At 36.3% G+C, this 10,422-nt stretch overlaps 1 protein-coding gene across 3 annotated transcripts; it reads right to left on the reverse strand.

Moving 5' to 3' along the window:
• Positions 1–301: 301 nt before the first annotated feature.
• Positions 302–9,392, reverse strand: paqr5b (progestin and adipoQ receptor family member Vb). 3 transcript variants are annotated; one of them, XM_039688634.2, is made up of 8 exons: positions 8,865–9,391; positions 8,455–8,582; positions 6,211–6,419; positions 5,256–5,382; positions 4,314–4,358; positions 3,933–4,029; positions 3,659–3,803; positions 302–1,503 (listed from the first exon to the last, which is right to left on the reverse strand). In XM_039688634.2, exons 1-8 carry the CDS (start codon positions 8,916–8,918, stop codon positions 1,244–1,246), a joined length of 1,065 nt encoding a protein of 354 aa, XP_039544568.2. In that variant the 5' UTR covers positions 8,919–9,391; the 3' UTR covers positions 302–1,243. The 3 variants fall into 3 exon arrangements, with proteins under 3 accessions (XP_039544568.2, XP_088985662.1, XP_039544569.2); XM_089129536.1 differs by lacking the exon at positions 8,865–9,391 and adding an exon at positions 8,716–8,778; XM_039688635.2 differs by lacking the exon at positions 4,314–4,358 and having other exon boundaries at positions 8,865–9,392.
• Between the last annotated feature and the right edge of the window lie 1,030 nt (positions 9,393–10,422).

A 10,422-nucleotide genomic window follows, 5' to 3' on the forward strand; every position in this document is an offset into this window, starting at 1 on the left:
GATAAGCAAATACATGACATGATAAACAAATAGGTCTTTGTTAATTCCAATAAAAATACTTTACTGCCACCACTTGTCCATCGAACATGTGGGCATTTCGTGTTTTAAGCAGATGCATACAGAAACTTACCCTGACAAGTTTCTCACACTTTCTGTCATTTTTGTCCCTTTTTAACTCAGAACATGTTTATTGCTGCTTACAGGCTGTAGAGGGCAGTGCATACAAAATATATTTCTATTTGCATTGTCTTTATAAAATAGCTAGAGCTCAATTAGGAATACAAACAGGACTAGGCTGAAATAAGAAATAAATATTTTATTATAAAGAATCCTAGAAACAATAAATAGTTTTGATTTAGCTACACAAGGTGTGACCTTATACAGTGGAAAATATAATACACCCCACACTTTTTTTTTTGTTGATACCACGTAACGTATTATGCCGTTTTACAAAAAATAAAAAGCATGAAAAATCATGGTTGTCACTGTGGTGGTTTTTGGCAGACTCTGCACATTGCTTTTTTTTCTCTCTTTCAACAGTGTTAGTTTGTCCAGAGATTACGACCTAAAACTACATTACTGTTTTTAATGTCTTAAAAAAAAACTAAAATAAAACGCACCCATCTATATGTTCCTTCTCTCATTTCTAAGTCTGATTGATTCTAGTGAAATCGGTTCATTCCAAATGTTACTCTCTTATACAGTAAATCTCAAAGGAGTTTGATTCATTCTAGTAAGTCACATCATCCCAACCGATCCTCTTTTTCATATGCAGCTTAGTCGGACGGACAATTCATGTAAATGAACCGATTCACTAAAATCTATTACTGTATAGGTTATTGAATCATTTACATACATTAGATTGTTTCTGTTGAATTTAGTCTACATTTACATTTTTAAGTTCGATACTGTAAACCTAATCATGATTGTTCACTTATTCAGTTAGTGTATTTCTATACACCATAAAAAATTACACCACTGTGATATTTTCCCCTGACTTATATCGTCCCGAGTTTCAGTGCCTTTTATGCTCTCCCCTGAGAATAGTGTTCATGCAGTTAACACATTCATTACTCCTTCTGATCTCAGGTTGCATAGCTTCAGTAAACACACTAACCCCTCTTGAGGATTTTAAAAAATGTAATATCTAGTAAGAGTGTCCTAGATATCTTTTATAATAACTTTGGTAACTTGTGCAAGACTGCAATGAATCTTTCAGAGACTCCTTGTTTTAAGGGCCTTTTTAGTGCTTGCATTTCTTTCCTTCATTCTTTGTTGGTTGTGTATCTGGTTGGCTGTACAGTAGAGGTAGAATATGAAGACATATGATCCCCAGACTGATGCACACACAGACCAGAGCTGTTCCAATTGAGTTGTTAAAGGTAATAGGTGGAGCAGTGACCAGCAGCTGTGCCTTTCTAAGCACCATGTCCGTTTCAAGGGCCTTCATCTGAAAGAGTGTTCCAATTATTCCACATATGTGGAACAGCTGATGGCTGTGGCCTGTAGGGGTCAGAAGAGAGCCATTCACATGAGAAACACTGAATGAAGATTACTGAAGAAGTACCTGCATGTGGACCTGTGTTAAAGCAACATGACATCATGACTTTTGCGTAAACATACACGCCACTTTCAAGTCAAGTGGCATGTTATCTATACGTATTCTGAGCTATCCGTGTGTATCCGTGTTTATGATGTACAGCATGTCTATGCCATTACTGTCTGAGTGAATGTACATGCCATTAAATGTCTAAAAATGTAGATCTACATCTGGGGAGCGATGTAGATCTAGGTTTTTTCCTAGAATGTAGGGGAAGACTCATAAATGCTATTAACCCTAGTGACGGGTAGGTTTAGGGACGCGGTTGAGGTAATTCATATATTTATATATACAGTAATAACATTAAGTCAACGGTGTTCATAAACACGCCGAAAATGATTATGTGTGTTGATAGCATGCCAAAAACGGAAATACGAATCGGCGTGTCACACACGCAATTTCATGAGATCAATCTGGTTAAAGAGTAATTTTCTTGAAATAAAGCTGCAATATGTAACTTTTTTTGGTTAACAAATAACACAAATCAGTTATTGTGCAAGTACATACAACATAAGTGTGCAAAACTGTCTCTCTAGCCTACCCTGATTCACAACGGTGAGCTTATAAAAATGATTTAGCCTATAATTTAAGCTGTCAGGTCTGATTTCACAGGAAATGTCAATTTGAGGTCATTTGCCTTTGTGTGGTTACGTCACATGCGTTTCAGATATAAACTTGTCATCTAAATTGCTGCTTTTAAAAGAAAGGTTTAAACGATGATCATTGTTGACATCTGGTTAATGCTCTGTTGTCAAAACCAACAAACCACGTACTGCAGAGAGCTTACAGTAAAAAAGGGAATGTGACAGAGCCCATGCTAAAATGAGAGTAAATTTTGGCATGGTTTTTGCGACAACCAGGGCTGATCATTCCGACAACTTGCAATTTGATGTTTCAAACAGAAATGGCGATAGAGAAGCAAAAGTCCCATACTGCAGCTATACGCCTTATTCACGGCAGCGCCATCTTTGATTTTTAATGAGAATGAAAGCGAGGCTGTGAGGGATAGACTTGCATCTCTTCAATGGGCTGTACTGTTATTTAATGTGTTTTCGGATTGTTCTGCTCATGAAACACTGGAAAAATATCTTTCCAAGATGTCAGTTGACAAAAAACTCCCGACAATGTAAGCTGTGGAAAATTTTAAGTAATCTAGCCGCTTTATTCAGCTTTTTACAGCAGATGCCATTGGAAACATGGTAAGTCTATCCCTCACAGCCTCACTTTCATACCCGTCATGGCGCTGCTCTGAATAAGGTCTATATAGTATGGTTTCTGAATTTTCTTTGTAAACTTTGAAACTTAAACTTTATAATTTAACATTCACTTTAATTCAGATAAGCCCCTTTCACACAGCGCGTTGATCCAGGGAAATTGCCGGGAAATTGCCAGAACGCCTTCTGTGTGAACGCAAACATGACCCGGGATTGATACCGGGACTGATCCCGGGTTGGGGACCTAGTAACATTGCCGGAATCAGTCCCGGAACGCGCGCTGTGTGAACAAAAGCCAGGACCAATACCGTAAGGGGTGTGTCATAGTGATGACGCTTGTGCCATCGCGCAACTCTGTTGCTCTTAGAAGAAAGTTTGTGTTCGGCATCAACAAAGCAAGGACGAACAGAAATGTCTGCAAACTGGAGCGAAGCAGAGACCAGGAGCTCCTCACTATCTGCGCTGAAGCTGAGATCGTTCACCAGTTTTGTGTAACGGTATGCACGTGTACAGGTTTTCGACGCGTGCGTTACACGTCTCATCCTGATGTCATGTGTCTTTCCGGGATCTTTACAGGTTGTGTGTGAACGCACTCACAGATCCCGGCAAATCACTGGCAGTGTGAATGAACCAAAATCAAACGCCCCCAGGACAAATGCCGGGTCACATAATCCGTGTATTTACCGGAATCTCTGTGTGAAAGGGGCTATACTGTCTGTGTTCTTAAAACCCTCAGTAATCAACTTGTTCACACCAGTCTTCTTAAAAGAGATAATGTATGAAACGAACACAAATTCATAGCACAGATATACACTGTACAAATATTTCTGTTGTCATCTTTTACCTATGTAGTCAAAGCGTCCAGGTGCCAGTCTCTCAGGTAAATGGGTTGCAAACAGGAAGGCGGTGAGAAATGCAAACAGTATATGGGGAACATGAATGGAGTTTGCTTCATTATCAGTGCAACCCTCACCTACACACAGAAACAACTGGAAAGAGGCAACACAAAAAAACAAAAGTCACACCATATTAACTTTAAACTATAAATATGTAACATGCATAAACATCCCTTGCTCTATAGTATGTTTATTATACATGTTTACATATATATATGTTACCCTGTAGAACAGAGGAATGTTGTCAAACAGGTAAGGGTAGGCAAAGGCAAGAATTCGAAACACTTTACTCAGCCTTGGTCTCGGTTTCTCTGAGAATCTGAAAGGTAGGAAGTGAAAGACATATTTCTATGTTCACTAATGCTAACTTCAGTTTCAGTGTCAGAGATGAGGTGTTATGTAATTGTTAGTTGCAGACAGAAGTGGGTGATTGTTCATATCAGAAAAACACATAACCACATTATTAACATTATGTGGTGGAAGTTTTTTTTCCGTTGATAATATTATAGAGCATTTTTATTTATTGGGTTTGAAGGCATTTAAAGAAAGAGCAGGATTAAGATGGATTAGCGAGCATCGGATCATTCTGACACATTATGTTACCTTTCATCGATGTCATGGTTATAGTGTAGGAATGGTAGGCCAAGCCTTAGTAAAAAAGCGGAAAGTAAAATATTATTAATCTATGAAGCTACCATGCTGTATCATGTTTATAACAAGCCCTGTATTCACACACTACTGTGGCACAGACATAATATGTCATTATATGTAAAATTTAGGACATTTTCTTTCATGGTGCTATTTGCGTTAGTGTTGGGGAGTTACTAAAAAGTAGGGTACACCAACTTAGCATGATTAAGCTATTTTCATATTAATTTAACTTTTTTCTATTAACAACTTTATCCAATGAGTACCAATGTATGATCAAATGCTACATTGCTAATATCTGATCTGAGGAAACAGTAAAACTAAACGGTCCTCTGTCCAGGTCAGGTCTAATATATAGGCTGCATGCGGACATGCATTCAGTAATGCATACTGCAGTGGGTGAAAAAAAGTGGAAAGAGTAGGATGTCCAAATTCATATTCCTTAAACTGTAAACAAACAGTACCCAAATGACCTAATACTTCGGGTCGAGATTTTGAAGTGCGCATCCAGTGAATTTTTTACTATCACATGAGACCATGGGAGAGGAGTTGTGAAAAGCAGTGAAGCGATGCAACTGATGCTGGTAGGTCACATGATAATGACAGTGTATTTACAAAAAGTACCTGCTCAGAAATTGAACACTATTCCGGCCGCAGTCATTGCACTTGGAAGTGAATCTTTCTTGTGAAAGTTTTTGAATTATATATGTAAACTGCGTTATACAAATCAAGGTGTTTTTGTAGTATTTAGTATAGATGTACCTGTTCAAATTTGATAATGTCACCCTAATTGATGTGAGCTTGTTCCACACCTAATACGTAACCCGCAAATATGCAAACTGCATTTCTGTAACCAGTGTAACTTGTGGCGTGTTTGTTAGCAATGAGGAGCCTTACCTGGAGTAGCAGGCCATGCTGGTTGAGAAGATGGTGTTTAGTAAAGCTACAGGAATGTAGTAGGAATGAAATGTGCTGTTCACCCACGAGTCAGGAAAAGCATATGCCGAGTAACTGATCGCTGAACCTGCATCAACATACAATCAGTCACATAAATACATTTTAGTGTGGTGGGGATGATTTGGTAATGACGTGTGGAAATGTGCTTCATTTGTAGTGTGATTCTGTAAGATTTTTCTTGTTTATTAATACACATAAACACTACTTATTAGTTAATTACTTCCAAATAGTACAGTCACAAGTTGTCTGTATTGTACTTACTGTACTTTACTTACCTACTGAATTTATTCATAGACATATTAAATGAAGATTACTCTGTTAAAAATGATAAGATATGCAAAAAATACAGTATATTAGAACCATACCAGTTATTGGCTGATATTAGAGATTTCTAAGTTGATCTCTATATTTAATTGTGCATTTATCATTTTGCCATCATCTAAATTTACATTTTTAAAGTTTTAATTTAAGCAAGCTTTAGATCTATTTTTCCATATTGTACATTATAATGTTGTCATTTAAAATGGTTGATTTTAGATTTTTAGCAATTCATTTTTCATTTATTTACAAAAAAAAAAAACATAGAATTTATATTTTGGACATTTGTTTGTTACTGGCCAAAATTTTTAATAATAATTTGTTTATCTGTGTTGGATGGATTTTTATCATCAGGTCCTTCCTGGAAACAATGTACAGAATTGATGTACTTTGTATATGGTTGTGTAATGTCAATTGTATTTGTTTTAATTGTGTCAGAAATCCATTGTGCCATTTTAAATATATGCAGTGCACAACCTTGAAGTTTGAACTTCATTTTTTTTTTGGCAATATTTCCCATAACAAGCCAAGGAACTAATAGTGTTTAAGTGAACCTGTCTGTGTGTTCCTCTCTTACCGAGACTGTACAGGCTGAGTGCTCCATAGTCAAAGAAGTAACAGATATGGCGAGAGCAGGTAGACATGGTACTGAAGGTGTGGGCACAGCTGGAGGCCAGTGGATAAACACAGCAGGAGAACAAAAACACTAGCAGAGGCCATGTGTACTCATTATACCACACATCCTCCTCCATCAACAACACTGTCATCAACTTCCAGAGAAAATACCTGGCAGAGAAAGAGAGAGAGACGTGATGATGGCAGACAGCTCTGCAATGCTACAACTCGCAACAAAAAAAGTTATACAGTGAAATTTCCACCCTGGAAATCAACATTCTATGCATTAGATTTAAAAATATACATTTTCAGTCCTTTGATTTTTTCCTCTCTTTTCCACAGAAAGACTGGACGGACAACTCCTTGCATGGTTTCCACGCCAGATCTGACATTGAAACTATATCCTAGCAGCATGTAAACAAAAGATTAGAGGACAAAGGCCAGTAAGAAGATTGTATTGAAATATTTAACTTGCCCTGACTTGCTCGCAGAGTTTTTTTTACTAGGGATGTATCTAACAGGTGGATGCAGAAACAAACAGTCTTATCAGTTTCTATAGGTCTGTGTTTAGAGCACCGGTAAAGCCTGTTTCTAAGGTATTAATGTACAGTAAAGATAAGAATTAATAGATGGTACAGACTCCTTACATTCAGTGTTCCCATGCACCCCAGTCAACTTTTGTCTTGCAGTCATTAGAGATTAAATATTAATACATATTGATTGCAGTCACAAAGAGGATTTTTTTTTATGACATTTTATGGGTTTAGCAATGTCAGCCCTGCCCTAAAAAATGTGATATTACAAGGTGTCCTAAATCTTTTTTTTTTTTTTTTTTTTTTTAAATCTCAGGATTCTTAAGTGATGAATTTTACAGGTCTGGTTTATTCTTGTTTGCTTTAGAGGGATCAGAGTAATATAACCAAACATTAACACGGAGTCAAGTTACAGATTCCAAGTTTTGTCCTATTGATTTACTGTTGGTTGACTGTGTATTTAACCATTGTGTGGGATCAGAGGATGTGTTAGCTCTGAGATATGGCATACTTTAAATAGACGGGTCTTGGCAAAGTATTTTTGATATGAACTGCATTTACAGTACATTTAATAATCTAGCAGATTTAAAGCAGTTTATCATGCAGGAATTTGCCAATACGGAATAGTTATTTAAAAAATAAATCATCTAATATCTTATTGTATACATACATGTTTATAAGATATATCATTTTTATTATATAAAAACATAACATAATATTCATTATCAAATGTGTTCCATTAATTACATGCCCAAGAAAAAGTTAGCATTTGCATGTCTGTGACTTTTTGTGGAGCATTGGTTAACATGAGGCAGGATTGAGACATTATGTAATAACCGAATGATCTCAGTGAATAAGGTTTTGAATGATCTCAGTTCCGTTCACAGACCTGGATGGAAGTTGTCTGGAAGAATAACCCAATACAATGACAACAAGCAGGCATTTATCTTAAAACATTCGTTAACACTTTATTTCGATAGTCCACTTTAGACGTTTTACTAACTTTAAGTAACTTTTCAACTACATGTCAACTAACTGTCATTAGAGTAGACTGTCAGCTTAATATCTGCTAACACTTTATTTTGGTGGTCCCCCAACAGACATTCAACTGACTACAAGTAACTTGGCGACTACAAGTAATCTACAAGTGACAGTTAGTTGACATGTAGTTGAAAGGTTACTTATAATTAATTAAAGTGAATTTCAAAAGTGTAACCAAACATTCACTTATAACTGCCTGTCAGCTAAATTAGTAAATTACCAAAATGTTTAAAACAAAGACACATAGACTGCCACAGGTTAAAGAATCAAAGGGGACATAAGCAGCTCTCGACATGTTTACGTCTGAAGAAATCTCTGGTGGGAATCATGGCGGGAGCTCATTAACAGTAATGGTAGACTTTCTGTGTTCATCCAGCAAGGTGAACTCTCCTCAGAACGACTCAGCTGGGTTAACCCTCGATGAGGGACGTGACAATCCAATGTGGAGGTTCTCAACTCAAACTACTGTAAGTCTCAGCACACCATGGCCATGGAGCTTGTGTAAGTTTATACTATTGAAGTTTATATTATTGTCTCTGAGTTACAAGGTTTTTTTTTTTTGTAAAAGCCATACTGAGAAAGTGGCAAAGAGATGATATATAGAGAGAAAGCAAAGACGAGAGATAACATACCATGTTGGTAGAAAGTGTGTCCAGACATTGAGGGTCTCATTGGTCAGCTGAAAAAGACTCAACACACAGTCTGTGGCCGAACTATGAGGGTGTCGATATCCAGAGATTATACTGTCCTCATGAAATGCCTACCATGGGGAAAAAGTCACAGAAAAATCCTCATTTAGTAATATAAAGACAAAACAGCTCTTTCTACAGGTAAAATGTCAAGCCAACAAAATAACGCAAAGCATATGAATGATGATATGTTTGGCTACAGACCTTCAAACTGTTGCCCATCAGGTTGCACAGTAATAAAAGAAAATACAAATCCAGTGATTCTTTCCTTCCTTGTGTTAATCATTAAAGAATACCTTTAACTATAAATCTCACAATATCAGTTTTGTGTTTTGTTAAATGAATGAACTTACTTTGGGCACCTGGTGGACGGTGAAGACACGGCGTAGTTTGATCAAGCTGAACATGTTTCCCAGATGAATGTCCCTCGGTGCCTGACTCAGGAGAGAGAGGCAGATACACAAACACACCAGCAGGTACAGAGACAAATGCACATACACACACTCATCCACTCGAGACTGGCCCGGTTAGCCCTGCCCTTGTCATCACACCTACAGACATTAACCTCTAACACAAACCCACACACATACCTGACACACAGGCTAGGTGAGAACGCTCACAGGAACTATTCAGATGCACATTGTTTTAGAATCAGAGAGTTTAACTCCAAACACACACATAATATACACAACAGTCTCACGTAGCAGTTCGTTCAAAAGTTTGGGATCAGTAAAATGTTTTGAAAGAAATGTAGTTGTAGTGTTTGGGACACATTAAATAAATCAAAGGTTCAAACTGTTCATCAAAGAATCCTGGAAAAAAAAAATATGTCACGATTTCCACAAAAAAGCAACACAATAGATTTTCACCATAGATAAAAATAAGACGTGTCTGGAGCAGCAAATCAGCACAATAGAATGATTTCTGAAGGATCATGTGACACTGAATACACTGAGTACAGGAATAAATTAATATTCAGTTAACAGTTATTTTTTAAATAATATTTCTCAATAAATGCAGAATATATAAGATAATTTTAAGGACAAATACAAATATTTAAGAATTATGTCAACAAAAATCGTATTTTCCCCTTTTCTCGGCAGGTTAACACTTAACTGTCACCGTCCCACAGGTGGGACGTTTGCCACTATATTTTTAAAACAATAATATCTTAGTAAATACCTTAAATAATATTGACAAACTATATATCATTTGAAAGCTTACAATCTCTAGTTTCCATATTTGGTGACTGATTTTCAAAATATATTACAGAGGAGCCATAATTTATCAATATGCAACAAGAATATTTTCATACTCATAACGCGTGTTCAGACCTTTATTTTAAAATAGCAGTAAACATGAAAAATCATGAAAAAATGGTTTTCATGCCAAAAAGTCAAAAGATAGAATCCATTCAATTATTTTGGAAAAAAACGTCTGAAAAGTTTGAAATATCAAGAAAAAATAATAAATTCACCATTTGTGACGTGGCAGCTAGCTATGACTTACATGCGTGGTCTTTGTATGTGTTTCTTAAAAGTTCAATTCATTTCAAAATCTGCCAAACTTTCCATACTACTTCTGAATAGGATCTCTACTTCAGAAATTGTATGAAAATTGTGAAAATAATGGTTCATATCACTCAAAACACATATAGAAATGCAGGCGCCCTTATATGGGCAGTAATGGAGTCTGATTGTGCCCTAGTGAAAAAGTTTGGTACTGCGCTCAAACAAAATCTTACAGAAAGCTCATTTTTTGAGATATCAGCCTAAAATTTGAAACACAACTTGTTCACTTTTTTGCTTTGATCTTTCTGCCGTTTTAGAGTAGCCCAGGTTTTGAAAATATATATTTTATGTAAAATATGAATAATTAATATTTTTACATTGTACATTTCCATAAACTCAA

This window comes from Pimephales promelas, chromosome 1 (genome assembly GCF_988280905.1).
Source record: "Pimephales promelas chromosome 1, fPimPro1.hap1.1, whole genome shotgun sequence".
NCBI lineage: Eukaryota > Metazoa > Chordata > Actinopteri > Cypriniformes > Leuciscidae > Pimephales > Pimephales promelas.